This window comes from Brachionichthys hirsutus, chromosome 15, assembly GCF_040956055.1.
Source record: "Brachionichthys hirsutus isolate HB-005 chromosome 15, CSIRO-AGI_Bhir_v1, whole genome shotgun sequence".
Lineage (NCBI taxonomy): Eukaryota > Metazoa > Chordata > Actinopteri > Lophiiformes > Brachionichthyidae > Brachionichthys > Brachionichthys hirsutus.
Window position 1 is genome coordinate 12,050,636 of NC_090911.1, and position 17,422 is coordinate 12,068,057.

General features: G+C 51.1%; 1 protein-coding gene across 1 annotated transcript in view; it reads right to left on the reverse strand.

Moving 5' to 3' along the window:
* The window catches only part of LOC137904855 (disco-interacting protein 2 homolog C), a 36,394-nt gene extending 21,600 nt beyond the window's left edge, over window positions 1–14,794 (reverse strand). Inside the window, exon 1 of the mRNA XM_068749063.1 lies at window positions 14,594–14,794. Within this exon, the coding sequence (XP_068605164.1) occupies window positions 14,594–14,672 (79 nt within the window). The 5' untranslated portion in view covers window positions 14,673–14,794. The remainder of the gene's footprint in view (window positions 1–14,593) is intronic.
* Window positions 14,795–17,422: the final 2,628 nt, after the last annotated feature.

Genomic DNA, 17,422 nt, shown 5'->3' on the forward strand with positions numbered 1-17,422 from the left:
GGCTGGTTTCATGACTGAAGCAAAACGCTCCATCCAGCTCGGCTCATGAATCATTCATGCCAATAAACACTAATGAATTGATTCGGCTGAGAGGTGGAGGTGATTCTCACACACACACACACACACACACACACACAAACAAGCCTCCTCTTCCTCACCGAGGTCTGAACAGGTGCTCCCTCCACACTCCTCCCCCTTTTGAGCCTCAGGTCATGAACTCCTGAAGCTCCGCCTCCAACATCAAACCGCCGCGTTACGGTGAGATCACACAGATACCCGACTGGAACCCTCGCTGTCGTGAACCCTCGCTGTCGTTGTGCTTTATTTATTTAGCCCACAGGTACGAGCAGGTGTGACGGCCGACGCCCCCGACGGCCCCGATTTACCTGGAAAACCGGTCGGCATAGCAACCTGCCGGAGGCGGAGCAGGTCCTGCTGGGAACACTGGAGAGACGGCCGCAGACCCAACGAGTGTAACCGGAGTCGGAGCCGACCTTTAACCCAGATTTCACGCTCAGCTCTGAAAGCGGCGACACGAACTCAGACGAGCCGAAACGCCGTGTCGGTGCTGGTTCTGGTTCTGGTTCTTCAGCACCGACAACCCGACCCAAAAGAAACCGGTCGCACGTCTCCAGCTGCATCTTCATGCATGTGTGAAAACAGGATGTCAGAGGAAGGCAGAAAGGAACCGAGTCAGAACACACACATCCTGCCGAGGCACCGACACACACACACACACACACACACCGGATCCAGGTGATGACATGTTAGCAGACACACACACGCGCACACACACACACACACACACAGTGGTTCAGGTGTTCATCCAAGCACGCGTGCAGGCTGCAGGGGATTGAACCGACAACCTTGCGATCGGCTCCAGCACAACAGCGTTAATATTTTATTTTTTTTACATACGGACGGCCCAGATTGACGACGTCTCCCTAAAACATTGCCTCATCCACATCCCGTCGCTACGGCAACCCCCTCAGTCGTTTGCTGACATTACTCAGCCGTCTCTCCAGAGATCGTGGCGCTGTTTGATTCTTGCACTGTGCGTGTGTGTGTGTGTGTGCGTGTGATGAAGAGAAGACGACTGGTGGAGCCCCGGGGGTGGAGCCCCGGGGGTGGTCCCCCCCCGTCCCCCCCGTCCCCCCCGCTGAGGGGAACGTGCTGACAGACGGACAGGAACCTCCGGAACGCCGGCGATGGCGCCCTGCTCAGGCCGATTCGCTGCGACCCAAAGCCGTTTCCTGATGCTGATCGTGGAACCGACCCGAAGCCTTCACAGACGCAGTCATGACCCCCCCCCCCCCCCCCAGCGCCACTCTGTCCTTCTCCCGTCTGAAACTGAACAAACACACTGTGGAAAAACTCCCGTCAGCAGACTCCTCCTGCGGTGGAAACCGGGTGACCCCCCCCCCCCCCCGAACCCGACATGCTTCCTCCTCCTCCTCCTCCTCCTCTGGGTCTCTACCTTTCTGCTGCCGTTTCTCTCATCCTTTATTTGGTCTCCAGAGAATTCCCTTTTCTCCGCTGCCCCATCTGGCCTTAATTTCCAACAGACTCCGCCCCCCCGTTTCCGAGGTGATCAGAAGTTAGTCCAGTTCTCTTCAGAACCGTGCTTGCAGCATATTTCTGGCGCTTCCTGTTTTGGTTCCCGCTCTCCCTCCCTCTGCACTCCTCAAACACCTTTCTCCCTTCCTTCTCTGCTCCCTCCTTTCCATCCCCTCCGTTCACGGAGTCCATTTACGGTCAGAGCTGGACTCGGCGGCGTCGTGCTGGTTCTGTTAGAGGGAAGCCCGGGAGGGGAGGCGACGGGTTTGACCCTTCACCACATTCGGTTTTAAAATTCGCTTGTTCCTCGTGATCCAGGCCTAGCGGTCTCTTTGCGGACTGAGATGCACGCTGGGAAGCGAAGTCTGGTTTAACCACGGAGAGGCGCGTGCCGCCGCCGGCGAGCTAAACGTTCATTAGCCAAGGATGAAATGGTTCAATCCCAATGATTCCTGATAATGTGTTCTCATCCACGGCGTTAGCATCGTCTGGCCGGGCGGGGGGGGTTAGCATGATGGCCTTTGGCGGCTTCGCTTAGCCCCGGTGATAAACGATGCATTGTTTCTTATCTTAGTCCGTTAGCAGCCGCTATGCTAACGCCGTCGGAGCAGCAGTAATTAAGTCTTCATTATGGCTTCAGGGAGAAAGAACCAATAAGAGCGGGGAGTGACGCCTCTATGAGGTACCGATGACATCATACCGAAGCCAGCTAATCCCTAACTAATCACCCGACAGTGACATCATCGCCCGCAGCCTCTCACCTCTGAGCTGAAGCCGGCCCACGCTGGAACCATGCTAATCCAGATTAGCGTCTCGGCTTCTTCTCCGTGGCGGTCTTTGAGATCCAATTATAACGGTAGCGTGTTTCAGTCGCGGAATCGTGGCTATTCCCTCAAACGAGTTTACGATGCCCCAGATTTAAAAACTTTATTGGCTATAACCGGACAGCAGGTCGATTCCTGCACCCTTAGCTCCATTTAGCCTCCCGAAGCAAACCCCGAGCAGACGGTTCCGTTCACCATCATCCACGGCTGTTGTGAACGTTTACCAGACTGATTACTCAGCACAAAAAAATAAAGAGAGGCGACATCGGCCGGAAGATCTGACAGGACGGCGAGCAGAAGAGGCGTCCGAGGCGGAGCCGGTCACGCCTTAAATCTGCCCCTTTCACGCCTTCTGCTGGATTACGTTCCGGGCCGGAGGCTGTAACGGCTCAATGCTTTACGTAAACCGTTACGCCCCCCCAGGCTCTGGACCCGCCGACCCGGGTCCGGAGCGGTCCCTCCTGTAACGGAGAAAAGCAGCATTCTTTCAACGCCGACTACTTTTGGCACAAGAACGCGTGTCCAAAGATAGCCCGGCGTCCACTCGGGTTTCGCTGCAAAGGCGCAGGGAATGTTCCCATTTCCCCGTCCTGTTGGGATGAAGCGAAGGCACGAGGACGGGTCGCCGTGACGTCGTTGACCGAGGCCGCCCAGCGGAGGCGGAGCCATTTGTTTTCCGCCTGGATGGAACCGCAGCGACATCAATCAAAGGTGACCTTAATTTAAAATGGGAATTTTTTGAATAAAATATTGTTGCTTTGGGACACAGACTAATCCATAAAACGCACAGCGCCTTAGTGCCGAGTTAATTATGATACACTGATATCCATGTTTCCTGGGGGGGGGGGGGCGGTTGTAGTGTAAGCAACAAATCGACTTTTTAGCTCATTTCTCAACCGTTTAAAGTCGCCGATTTCGCTGGCTTGTTTTCCAGAGCGGCCATTAAACCAGTCTGACCACCTCGGGGATCAGAGCAGCAGATGAGCCTCCCCTCATCACGCTAATGCTAATGCTAATGCTAGCCGCTGCCACGGCGGCGCACCAGTGTTTCCGTGGACAACGCACCGTTTAAACACGCGTCATTACGGGATCTTAATCACACACACACACACACACACACACCTCTGTCTCTGTGAAGTGTGTGTTGATATTAGAGGAGGAATGTCTATTCATAACACGGTAATAGAACCGGGACAGAACCGGGTCTGCAAAGCTCGACCCGGAACGCTGGATCCTTCAGCGCATCCTGCCCGTGTGCCACTCAGCAAGGCACAAACCGCTCGCCTGCTCTCAGCTCCGGTCACACACACACGCACACACACACAGTCGAGTAGCGCTGAACGAACAGCTGACGGTGTGTGTGTGTGCGTGCGTGCGTGTGCGTGCGCGACCAGTACACACATTCCTTCCACCCTGAACAACTGCCGTCTCAAAACGCACTGCGAGGTCGGACGAGGTCCAGGTTCAGGTTCGATTCCTACCGCTGTCAGTCGGCCCTCGAGCAAGGCAGGCCGACCACAGATACACTCTGGACCGAGAGTATTACTACTATCGGCTTGGACCGCAGGTGGACGGACGTCCCATGATGCACTGCACGCCTGCAGCCACGCTTCACAAGCTCATTCCGGTAACCACTTCTTTCCAGGAGTCTTTGTGTCAGAGGTCACAGAGATCATCCAGGGGGTCGGGGGGGGGGAGGTCAACTCCCAGGAGTTTACCCACCTATAATAAGAGCAGAGAGCTGGACTACACACACACACACACACACACACACACACACACACGAGATGAAGGGCATTAAAACAGAGACGTCTCTATTGAGGATTGAAACCCAAACCCACCCGGAGGTGAAGCAGGTCTGCTGCTGCCCTTCATCATCACCACCACCACCATCATCATCATCACCACCACCTTCATCATGGTCTGTAAACGTGACTATGAAGATTAAAGCCCGTCTCCGGCCCGTCTTTCACATCGTCCCGGACGCCGTTGGGGACGGAGGGACAGAAACCGAAGCTTCATTTCACCGTATTAATATTTAACAGATATTTCTTTGGCCTGAAGGATCATAGAAAGTTAGAAGAACAAAGTAACACGGATTCTACATTACTGAAACCAAGTGTGTGTGTGTGTGTGTGTGTCTGTGCGGGGGGGTGTTCATGGTGACCTTCAGCCAAAGCAGATGGACTGACTGCCAGTACTGTTGTTCATATGATTGGAATGCATGACTGAATACTGTGTGTGTGTGCGTGTGTGTCTGTGTGTGTGTGTGTGTGTGCGTGTGTGCGCGTCCCTAATGCTTAGGCTTTAGGTTGTGTGTCTGTACGTACAGTAGAATGACAACGACCACCATGTGTGTCTCGTGTGTGTTGATAAAGTCGCCATGGATACAAACACATGGCAAAGTACAAAGAGTATTTACATGGCTTCAAGCGCGCGCACACACACACACACACGCACACACACACGCACACACACACACACCTTATGTTCTCGTCTGCCTCATCCTAACTCTGGAAGACGAACACCCTTTCTTCCTCCGTCTCCCAGCAGGACGTCCCGCTTCGACATTTCTACGCCTCGGATCAGACGGTCCGGGGCCCGGCGGCGAGGATGAAGCAGAGGTTTTAGTCCCAGCGCGAAACAGTCGACTCCCATCAGAGGGCCGCGACCCCACACTGCTGCCTCTCAAAGGCGCTGAACGGTAACTGGTAATAAATCAATCGCCCTCACAGGAGGCCAGAAATGACGGGACACAAAAGCTAAAAGCGTGGAAGTCGGCCTGAAGATGGAGGCTAGCCGCAAAAATATCGCCTGTGAAATCAATTACTTTTTTTGTTTAGTGTTTTATGTGCATAAAAAAAAAAGTTGTTTGCTGCGACACGAAGAGTCCACAGTGGACGGACGTCTTCCACCCGCTGGGGACGATTCCTTCCTGTCTTTGTGCGGCGTGAATAAAAAGCAGCTTTGTGCGTCTTCACTTCACCACACAGAGATTCCTTCATCACAGCAAAGACAAGCGTTTGGGACAAACAACACGGGACTGGAGAGCGGACCGGAGCGGAGCGGACCGGAGCGGAGCGGACCGGAGCGGAGCGGCGGGCTCGGTCTATTTTAGTCCTTAATGTTGCATTCTGCGTTTCTCCGAAGGCGACGCCCATTTACATGTCGGCGTTTTACTGCATGCGTGTGCGCAGAGAGCACATGACTGCATTCCTGACGGAGGGAGAGAAGTGTGTGCGTGTGGGGGGGGGGGGGGGGGGGGGGCAGGGAGAGAAAGAAGAGAGAAGAAACAATGCAAGAAAAGAGGGAGTCGGCGGGGGCGAGCGAAAAGAAGATGAAAACAGAGGGAAGTCGAGGAGAAGCGGGGGATGAAGGTCAAGAGAAATGAAGGGGAAGACTGAGCAAAGGAGGAAGTCAGGAAAGGAAGAGGAAGAGGAAGAGGAAGAAGAAATAAAGCTTTATTGTCTCTAGATTCTGGACTCCTGGTCCACAACAAAATTACACGAGGATGAAGGACCCCAACCCCCAGAATGCACTGCGCACTCCCTACAGATTTAACTTCACCCTGTATCCATAGCAACCGACCCCAGTTGGCGTTTCGGTTCAGACTAATCAACCTGGCATGATTAGAATACTAATCAATTCTTCTTGCTTTGTGTTGCGGGTCAAAGGTCAAAACCCGGAGAAACTCGCTGTAAGTCAGCCGGTTCAGCATGAACGCTGCCTGACACGAGAACAGGCGGCATGACAACGTGTTGACATGGCAACAGATGGTCAGACCATCCAGATGCTCCACCTGTTGGTACAGAATGTCGGGCCCGTGGTTCATCTTCTTTCTGTGAAAGCCCGGTTCAATGTGGATTTTCCTTTTTTTTTTTTAAGCGTGTGGGTTTTTTATCGACCCCCCCCCGTCGTCGTTCCAAACAGGCGCCGACTGTTCTGCTGACAGACAAGCAGAGATCACATGGCATTCGAACCGTCTGCTGACGCCAGTCGCAGAAACGCGAATAATAAAGACGAATAAGTTCAGCCGTTTGCATGAAGCACGACTCGGAGAACAAGAGCCGGTTAGAGCGCCGTAACCCCCCCCCCCCGCTGTCTGCAAAGAAGCGCCTTCATCAGCCAATCTGTGGCTTTTTAATCCAACAATCGAATCTACTGATTAAAGCGTGATCCAACTGGACGTTAAGCATCTTCAGAACAACAAGAAAAAGGAGGATTATGGGAAGCGAAGTCCCAAAGTGGCTGATCTGGAGGTTTTATAACCGAGGGAGGGGTAAACTGGGAGTTAGCCCGTTAGCCGCGGAGCGAGCATGACAGTCACAAGACGAGTGCTGATGATCAAGAGCAGCGTGACCGCAGCCAATTCAAGATGAGAGGGGCTTTCTGTCGCCGCGTTGGGCTCGCGTTCCATCGGCCGCGTTCTCGTTATCAGCTAGCTTCTTTCTAATCGTGTTAGCACGGATGCTATGATCCAATCTTTTGCCTCGCTTAAACCCAATCGCGTGGTCAGCGATTGGCCCAGTCCATTAAGGCCTTTGATTTTTGTCCAACAGAAGTTCACGCAGACAAAAACTTGGTGAAGACAGGAGCGTTACATTTTCAGAAGCGGCCCAGCGGAGACATCCATGGAGGGAGTAGATGAAAAAATATTGCAGCGGTCCCACAGTGAAGCGAGTCGAACGCACCCGCGCCGATAACCAGCCCGAGTGTTTGTGCGTTTTGTGCGGCCTTAACAGAAAACACACATCTCTGGGTTTGGGCCGCGTTCAAATATTCATTGGGAGGAACATTTGCAGCAGAGCATGACTGAGCGTTACCCTCCAAAACCCAGAGACCAAGCGGCGAGCACACCAAGTACAGCATCCGTGGAACGGGACGGCGAGGGAGGGGCCAAGAGTGACGCGTTCAACGAGCGGCGTCCCTGGAGCGGTCGGACGGATGAATATCTGCAGCTGTTTCTGCGTGGCGATCGCGTGTTCTCCGAGTGTTCTGGCAGGTTCCCTCCGGGTTCCTCGGAATGAGCCTCGAGTCAACAGAACTTGAAACATCAGAGATCAGATCTAAGGGATTCCTGTCTAGTCTTTAATGCTGTATTTATATTTATATTATGGAGGCCAAAACGGCTAGCCATTAGCCGCCGCAAGCGCCAAAGGGTTCGGGGGGGGGTCAGTGTTGCGTAACTTTCAGATAAACCTGCCACTAAACATCACGTAGCGATACGAGGTAATGTCGGCGTTAATCCAAGTCTCCCTGCAGAAGGAATGACATCTCCAGCCGTGGGACGGGATGAAGACGCACCGGTTCCGCTTCAGACCCGAGGCTCCAGCAGGCGCTGGTTATACGAGCAAACAGCCCAAAGGGGGCCCCGAGTGATATAAAACCACGCAATAGCGCGTTTGAAGCAGCACAGAAAAAGTCACGTTGTTGGGGACTGCGCAACAAAGTGAGGAGGAAGAGGAAGAGGAGGAGATTTGATGCTATTGATGCGCAAAACGGGGACGACAGCAAAGACAATACAGGAAACACTTTTCTCCCCAGCCTGATGCTGAGATTCACATTCCTTCCTTCCTTCCTTCCTTCCTGCAGAGGCAGGAAATCGGCTCAGGTGAGAAGCACCCGGCGTGATTTACGGAGGAAGGGCGTCCGCGATCATCCGTGGAAGGATGGAGAAAACGTTTCGGATTCATTCCGCTTCGGCGCTTTAAGGAAGCCCATGAAAAACGCATCATCTTCATCGTGTTCATATCACACCCCCCCCCCACATGAATCTATGTTATCAACGCGACGTCGGTTGTTGGTAGCGATGGCAAATAGCAAATATTAGCTGACGGTGACGGGTGTCTGGTTTCAGGTCAAGTTAAACAAGCTTTGCGTTGCTTTGGCCTTTGAGCGCTTCACGATGTAAGGTTTGACCTCATCATCATCATCATCATCATCATCCATCACGGGTTTTTATCGCCTTTGTTTAATGCTTTTATTGCTCTTTTTCCACTTTGGCAGGACAAGCTGTTCGACTCTTTTAACGCGACAGTCGTCTGAGGATCGATCCCGAATTGTGAATTTCATCACGAGCGTTTTGGTGCAAAGTCATTTCCATCGGCTTCGTAACGATCCGGCGGCAGTTTGCCTTCGTTCGTGTGACGAGTACGGCGGGAGAAAGCCACGCCCCTGTCCTCCGAGCCAAGCCGACAGCGTCAGATAAGCACGCAAATCATATTCATCTTCTGTTTGAAAACCTCAACGGTGAAAAGCTGCTTCTCTGCACGGCGACAACAGGAGGCGTAACCACACACAACATCACAACGCCGGGGAGGGTGGAGACGCCAGGAAACACGAAGCTTTTGTTTGATTTACGCGAGTTGCGATTGTAATTTTGCTGCTCGCAGCTTTATGGGAGGACTAAAGTAGCGCAACCACACAATCTATGTGACGCCACGCAAACAAGGCAAGGAGCTAAAGGCAGCTAAACACCGCTCAGAGCTGTGGAACTCATCCTCAGAGGCATGACTGAGTTAATAAAATTAAAAATACTTCATACAAGTCCTATAAATGACATTTTGACTAATTGTATTGTGCCTAAAACAGCCCTACTCCAAGCTAGAGACGGTTGAGATCAACACCTTGAGACCTCAGACGGAAGGAAAGGGTGGTTCTGCTTGTCGAGTACTGAGGCCCTTTTCTTTAAATGTATAAAAAGACACCATCTGGAGAACTATAAACCTCCAACGCCCCGCCGAGCCATGCTCGGCTTCAGTCCAGACTCCCAACAGCCAGGTCTCTGGTTGATCCCGCCATTTGGAAGGAAAGCAAGATGGCTTGTACACAAAGAGGAAAGACCAGGTCGAAGTTCTCTCACAGCTCGTCCTCTGTCTGATTGGGACGTGGCTCCCAAGTCTCTTCGAAATCGGGAGGCTCAGATAGGAGTCTAAACCTCAAGTCTATGTCAAGAGCCTCTAAGCCATGAATCTAAGTCATAAGCCAAGAGCCATAAGACAAGAGTCACAACACAAGAGTCCAAGCTCCCACATCTGTTATGAGTCCAAGACAAGAGTCTAAGCCTCTGCAAGTCTATGTCATGAGTTTAAAACAAGAGTCTAAGCCAGGAGCCATAAAACAAGAGACACAACACGAGAGTCCAAGCTCCCACGAGTCTGTTATGAGTCTAAGACAAGAGTCTAAGTCAGCATTCTATGTCACAAGTCTAAGACAGGAGTCTCAATCACAAGTCATCATGAGTCTAAGTCAGGAGGCAAATTCCGGAGTCTAAATCACAGGTCTAAGTCAGGCGTGCACCAGGAGACGTGTATCCAGACCTGGCACCTGGATTTTCTGTCGGTGGATTTTCAGGTGCAATGGGCACCAGAGTTCACGCCATGTGTCTCAAGCCGACTGGATCATGGAGCATTCGGAGTCGCATTGATGCGTGGTTCTGGTCTCCTGTAATGACCTGTATGAATTCTGCGTTTTCAGAGGTGAAAACAACACGGCGAGGATGCGTTGCGCAGTTTCCTGCCCAACTTCAAACACAGAGGCATCCGTCAAACTTTCCATGAGAGCGGCCGTGCAGTCCAGTCCCCGGGTCGGAGACAGACCAAGCTGTTCTGGAAACATTTCCTGCAGATCCGAAACTGGAACGAAACACCGCGTTACCTTTTGTCTTGCTCCACATAGTGAAGGAGCAGCGCTTTCCGGCAGCTTCTCTGGATCTGCGTTACACAACAATGTATCACCCCAACATAGAGAGACAAACACGGAGCCAAACCCCCAACGGGCCGGCCCTCGGCTGCAGCAGGCCCGTGGCATTGTTACCGTCGAGCACAATGCTCCTCTTATCCGCCCTCTTCCCTTCTTTTATTCTTTGTTCTCGGAGAGCCAAAAACTTTCTAATCAGAAAAAGGTTTGAACCAGTTTGGGGGGGAATGTCTTTATGGATGAGGGCAGATTCCAGGGATAAGATGAAAAGACTTTTGTTATGTAGTGACACAGACGGAATTCATCACTGGCGTTCTCTCTGTGCAGACCAGGCTGCCTTCTCCTGTGACCCCCCCCCCCCCCACCCCCCCCCCACCCTTAGGGCTAAGCATTAAAACTTGCTCCAGGATATTAAAATGCTTCTGGACAATGTGATTTTAAGACCTACACCATATGGGCTTGTCAGTGCATTAAAGGGCCAATAAATTAGGGTTTTATTGGCCAATAAATCAGCCAACAAAAATGGTCAGGATCAATGTCAGTCAGGAACAAGCCAACCACTTGGGACGCTTCAGCACATGGTTTAAGTCCGAAGGCCCACGGCGTTGTTTGGCTAGGATCAATCTATCAGAGTCGATCTCTGTCCATCAGTCTGTCAGCGTCTATCAGAATTGTGTCTGTCCAGGTCAAGACACCAGGCATGGTCACGTAACTTTCTTTTTAAGCCAGTCAACGTGTCTTTTATCTCTTCGGCTTCTGCGTAACCGGATAAAGCGGGGAAGCCTTCATCATTGTTTAGCTTCAGAAGTCCTGAGGCTCCATTACGAGCCACACCCAGCTAGAACAGACCTGTTCTGCCGCCTACCCCTGTCTACCCGTCTATCAGGCAGGGTAAGACACAAATAGATTAGGAGACAACTGTCCAGTCAGCGTCCTCTACCAGCCACTCTGAAGCAGCGTCTGAAAAGAAACGAGGACGAACTCGACCGTGAGGGTGGACACTGGACACGAACGTATTGATGGCAGCCCCCGGCCTTTGAGCAACCACATCAATCAGACGCAGGCCGAGCACCTCATTCCTCCGGCGAGTCTAACAAAGCCGGACTCTTTCAACGAATCAAGCGTCCCATTGTCCAGCTCCGACGGACTCCGAGGGTTCGGCGGCATTCCCATCGTCTGCTGGACGAACTGCGTCACTCCTGTTGTTCCAGACGCAGCAGCTGTTAAATATGAAGAGCGACAGAGTGAACTGAAACCGGGCGGTGTCCAAAGAAGAGGACGACACCCCCCCCCCCACATCATTGCTGCTGCCCTCAGAAAGCGGGCAAAGAGGCGAGACAACGGGCAGCAGAGGGTTGGAAGTGCCTGTCGGAGTGGCTTAATGATGCAATCTGCCAGAAACATCTCCCTGCAATCCTCCCCAAAATCTCCCACCCCCCACCCGGCTCCAGCGATGACATCACCTCCCAGAGAAGCAGCGTGGCAGGGAACGGTCGCCGAGGCCGCCTGCGGTCGTTGCCTTTTTCCCCCCCCCAGCAGCGGTTCCGTGAACCGAACCGGATCGTCACGTCATGCTGGATCCAGCTGAACCTCGGGTTAATATTTGACATGGATTAAAACAGCTGGCAAGTAAGAGCCGGTTCCCCTCAGCAGCAGCGATGCCGCCAAGCCGCTCTCCAGCCGCCCGTTGTCGATGCGGCAGGAAAACGCAGCTTTTGATGACCAGCGCTTGTTTTCTGAAGCCAATTAGGTGATTGAAAGTCTTTTACATCGGAAGCTGCCACGCCGTCCAACCAGATCGGACATTGATTGGCCCGATACAGGAGGCAGAGCCAGGAAAAATGCTGATTGTGGGGTGGGGGGGGGGTCTCCTGATTGCTCTGATGGCAGACGGAGCCCATTATACGGAGCATCCGAAAGGGTTTTCCCCAAATAGCCTGACCAAGCACAAACGCCATCTCAACTCGCATCATCATCATCAGGAGGAGGAGGAGGGAGAGGAGGAAGAGGAGGAAGATGGGTGCTGAGGGTCTGGGTCGAATCGTAGGCGTGTCGAAGTACTTTTACATATCGGATAAAAACGGTGTCGTTGATTTTCGTCCGTTCGTACCTGGACCCGGAAGCAAACGTTTGATCTCAGCTTGTGGGCGTTTGTGGATATTAAAGCTTCTTAAACCAGAATTTCATAAAGAAGAAGAGGAAGAAGGAGGAGGAGGAAGAGGAGGAGGCACTCGGGGACGAGGGAGGAGCAGGAAGACGATTTACATTCTACTTGTGAGCCGATCAATAATACCTCCTGCTGCTTCCTGCTCTTCGGCTGCAATGAGGCAGCAGCTTCCCCCCATGTTTCCTCTCACTGTTCATTTCCTTCCAGGTAGCCACCGAACATGACTTCGTTGCCCGGCTAGAGGCCGACACTCGCTGCCTCGAAAGAGGAGCGAGCCTGCCTTCATCCCCACGGGTCGTAATCTCGCAGGGAGGAGAGAAAATAACATCGCTATGGTAACTGCCAGTCTAAAAGGTGAGCCTCTGTGATGGAGGAGGAGACCAGCGCTGATATTAGCATACGTTTTCTCCCTGCGGAGGCAGCTCAGAGAAGAATCAGAACTCGGGTTCAAGCCCGCCAATAAAGTTATTTAACGTCACTGCGTCACCTGGGACAGACGCTACGCTACGCTACCGGCATCAAGGCAGGTCAATGAGCCTTTATATGCAGGAGACACAGGTGTTAAGGAGAGATGGAGAGATGCTACACAGGTGTGATGGAGGGATGCTACACAGGTGTGATGGAGGGATGCTACACAGGTGTGATAGAGGGATGCTACACAGGTGTGATAGAGGGATGCTACACAGGTGTGATGCTACACAGGCGTGATGGAGGGATGCTACACAGGTGTGATAGAGGGATGCTACACAGGCGTGATGCTACAGAGGTGATGCTACAGAGGTGATGCTACACAGGTGTGATGGAGGGATGCTACACAGGCGTGATGGAGGGATGCTACACAGGTGTGATGGAGGGATGCTACACAGGTGTGATGGAGGGATGCTACACAGGTGAGCCCTCGGAGGAGGCAGGGCGCTCTAATCGGAGTATTTCCCATCATGCTGCTCCGAGCCGCATTTTAAAAGCCCGTCTGTAACTCTGCTCAGTCAATGAAGCAAAGCAGAGGAGGAAGAGGAGAGAAGGTCTGAGCGTACTCTTCATCCCCTCCCTGCACCGGAGCCTCGTCTCGTTTAAAACACCAGAAAGCCCCGCAAATTAAAAATGCATGCATCTAAATCTTTTAGTGAATAAACCGAGCCCGTTTGCTTCTTTCATTGATTAAAGACTACAAATTCATCATGAAAGAAAAGTCCACCAAAGAAAGGAAACATGAAAGGAGATGTCAGAGTAGAAAGATCGATGGGGGGGGGGGGGACAGGACGGCCGTCACCAAATAAGGCTTTTTAATTCAATGAGAACGAACAGGAAGTTCGTTAGAGATAAATACCACCTGACTGACAGGCGTCCAATGAAGTGGCTGGAAACTAACAACAGGCAAAGCAACACACACACACACACACACACACACACACCTCGTGTGCCTTGCTCTACGGCTCCTCGGTGCAAAGCGGGTTCCCTCCAGCTCCGGTGAGGAGCGCCGGGATGATGCACGGAATTCCAAAAACTAGGGCAAAGTCTGCGGGATACGAGGAAGCTCAGCGTGCACATAAGGTGAAGGGGCATCTGACCCCATTCCCACCCCCCCACCCCCCCGAGGGGCAACTCTGAGCCGGTGTTTTCCCCAAAAAGAAGGACGAGGAATGTGTGCCGCCGTTTTCCCATCATTCCCTCCTGAACCGGCAGCGGCGGAGGAAATGTTAAAAACGTGTGTGAGAGGTTCTGATGGGTTCCGATGCAGAACCTCCAGAGTCCCCCGAGAGGGGAGTCTGCAGCAATGTGACATATCAATCAGGAGGAAGAGGAGGAGGAAATCAATAGTGGGGGGGGGGGGGGGCAACAGGTTCTAGGAGGAACCTCCTCCGACGGGAGAACCTTCTCCCCGGGAGCCTCCGTGCCCGATTTGGGCTCAGCAGAGACTTGAAGTGTTGTTCTTGTTGTTTTCTTTCATCTGCCAGGAATCAAAACGCAACCGGGCCTGCCGTGACGTCACCAGAACATTCCTGCTGTCACTTTTTGGCGCTGAGAACTAAAGGTTCGAACTTTTCGGCTAACGGTCCGGTGCCTCAGGTGCTGCTCGGACCGGGTCCGACCTGTTGGTGATCGGTTCTAGACCGCTTAACCCGACCGGATTGTGAGATACCGATAAGGGTGACCGGTGCTGGGCTCGGTCCACAGCGACCCCATCACGGCAGCAACCGGCTCCAGAACCGGACTCCAACTTGTGGCTGCTGCTCCAGCGGAAACACTTTCCCCTCGTCCGACCCGGTTCGCGCCTCGGAACCGGGTCGGAACCGAACACTCCCAGAGACCGCCGCGCCGCGCTCAGCTGTTAAAATCAAACACTCACCCTCCGACAACTCCAGCTCCAGCTCGGCCAGTTTGGCCCGAACCTCCGCAGGAAGCGGCACCGGGTTCCGGTCCGCCATCGGAGCCAGACGGAAATGTCTGCTGTCCTCCGGTCTCCGGTCTCCGGTCTCCGGTCTCCGGGCTTCTCCTCAATCCACCAAAAAATAAAAAACCCAAACTCGTCCGGACTCGGTCTGCGTCGCGCCCGCTCTGCTGGGCGGCTCGGAAGCCTCAAGCTAGCGGAAACATGGCCGTCCCGCTTCCGGAGGGGGATTTTCAGAGTAAGAGACCACCTTCGTCGTCTTTCCGATTTTGCTTTTCAGTCTTTACAATAATGTGGTGGCGTCGTGGTTAGCGCTGTTGCCTCACAGCAAGGAGGTCATGGGTTCAAGTCCCAACATGTCCTTTTATCTGTAGAGTTTGCATGTTTTCTCTGTGTCTGAATGTATTTTGTATTTTTTTTGGGGGGGGGGGGGGGGGCTGTAAAGTGACTTAAAGTGATTTAAAGAATAATCAGTCAATAATCCGTGGGTCAGGAACCGGAGGGTCACTGGCCCAGATAAAATGTGGACTGGTGACTGGAGAGAGTCCAATCTACCTCCAGGGCACTGCCAACGTGCCCTGGAGCAAGGCAGCGCCCTCACACATGTCCCGGGGGTCCCGTCATACTGCATGCATCTGTGTGGATTGTTAGAGGGGCCGACATTTCGTATGGGACGCACTAAGCGTGCTGCGTTTGCAGCCGCTTCCGATGAAGCGCTACCACGCTTTTACTGTGAAGGTACGACGATACAGCTTCCTGTGTGGTGCAAATGAATGAATGAATGAATTCGTGCACCTTGCAGGTAAAGAACGGCTCATGGACTGAGAAGGAGGTACAGTGTTTATAGCACTAAATGAATCGGAATTGCAGGGATTTGTTTTAATAACATCAATAAAAGCATTTAAATCATCATTTAAATATATATTTTTTTCTACATTAAATCGATTCAGACCTGTTCCTTCTCAATCCCAACAAGTCCCCCATCCTAATAAAATCTGAACTTAATTGATGTTCCTTTTTTGAGAGTACTTTGGAAAAGTGAGGAAATCCAGCCTTAAAATAAATACCCGCTTTGTTGTTGTTGGCAAATCCATAAAAAAGTTTTGTTTCTGGAGAGAAGCACAAAATTATTTCAAAGTTGTTCATACAATTTGGGTTGCAGATCAAAAGTATTGAATCTTCCCAAAGTATTGATGAAGTTCTGTCTATATTTGTTTGTGTTTTGTCTGTTGGCGTTTATTCTTGAGGTGTAGCATATATGGAAAGCGGTCGTTTTGTTTCCGGTGAATGAAATTTAAAGACAAAGACAGTCCTGCTCAATAAAAAAAATATTTATTTACAGTGGCGTGAATCATAAATTAATCATCGAGCAGCATTAGAGTCACCAGTTTGCATAAAGTGGTGGGAAAGTCTGGACTTTTATTTGCATAATCACACATTCACACTCTGAATGAAGTGTATTTACTGCTGAGAGTGACGTCACAGGAGTCCTGGAAATGTTGTTAAAGGGGCTAAAGAAGCATTTCGTTTTGAATCATTCATTTCTGATCGTCGGGAGGATCGTCAATTATCATCACAGAAAGCCACCGTGTGAAGGCGCCATCTAGTGGTCAACTCACAGAAGACACCCCAGCTCAGGAATGCAGACCAATTATCATTTCAGTATCCCTTTCTTTAATTTTTTTTAAAATAATAATAATAATTGCCTTTTTTCAAATAAAACACAAAAGTTCTGATGACAGAGATTTGAGTAAAATATAATTTTACTGAATGAGAAAAACATTCTGGATACACTTTTATCTTTGGATGTTAAACCTCCACGGTGATTTCGTATTTAAACTTTGCATTCATCTAATGCCAGTAACTGGTCACTGTCTACTTGGATTTACGGGCCACCGTAGATCCCAACTCTTGAGTGCCCCCTAGAGACAGAAGGACATCACTGCAGCTCCAGTAGTAGTCAAAAGGTTAATGCACCTTAAAATAAAAGTCTTAGACCGTGCAAAAAGGTGGAACCCAGCGAAACTACAGACAAAAATAATTTACACTTTGGTTTAAAAATGCTGACATGGTACCGTCCCCAAGGCGACGCACACGCGACAACGCTTGTTGCTACAGTGCGACGTGGTAAAACAGTCGCTCAGCAGCTTGTGACACATCAGACACACCTTTAAACCCGAGTCACAGATCAAAGGCTTTATGCCTCGCATCGTAAGGTAATTATATCAAATATATTATTTAGCATCTGATAAAATATCCATCTATGAATTAAGGAATCCTTCACTATGTTTTACTGAATCATTTTGGAGTCAGCAGATCGTAACCATGACGATCACACGGAGTTTTGTGGGAGGCAGAAATGATTCCACTGGTCGGATCTCAGCGGGGGGGGAACTTTTCAGGACTTTAACTTCAACAAGATTAAATGTTTCTGTCTAAAACTCCAAGCTGCTTGTTTTGCAAAACAGTATTAGAAATATAAGTATGCACAAAATACTCTACACATTTTTCTTCATTCAATACAGCAGATCAAATATATTATTCTAACATCAACTCTGAGAAACTTGATTGCTTTTCGTCATATAAAGAATTTTCTAAAATAAAAAAACTATTTTAAACTATAAATACCTGGAGCCTCATGACAGGAAGTCTGAAATCCTGCCTCAAAATAAATCCTATTTTAGAATCCAATTATTGTAGAAACTGAGTGAAGCTATTCTGCAGCTAACAGCGCTATCTGTCGGTGAAGCTAACACGTGCTAGCCTGTTAGCAGTTTCATCCTGCAA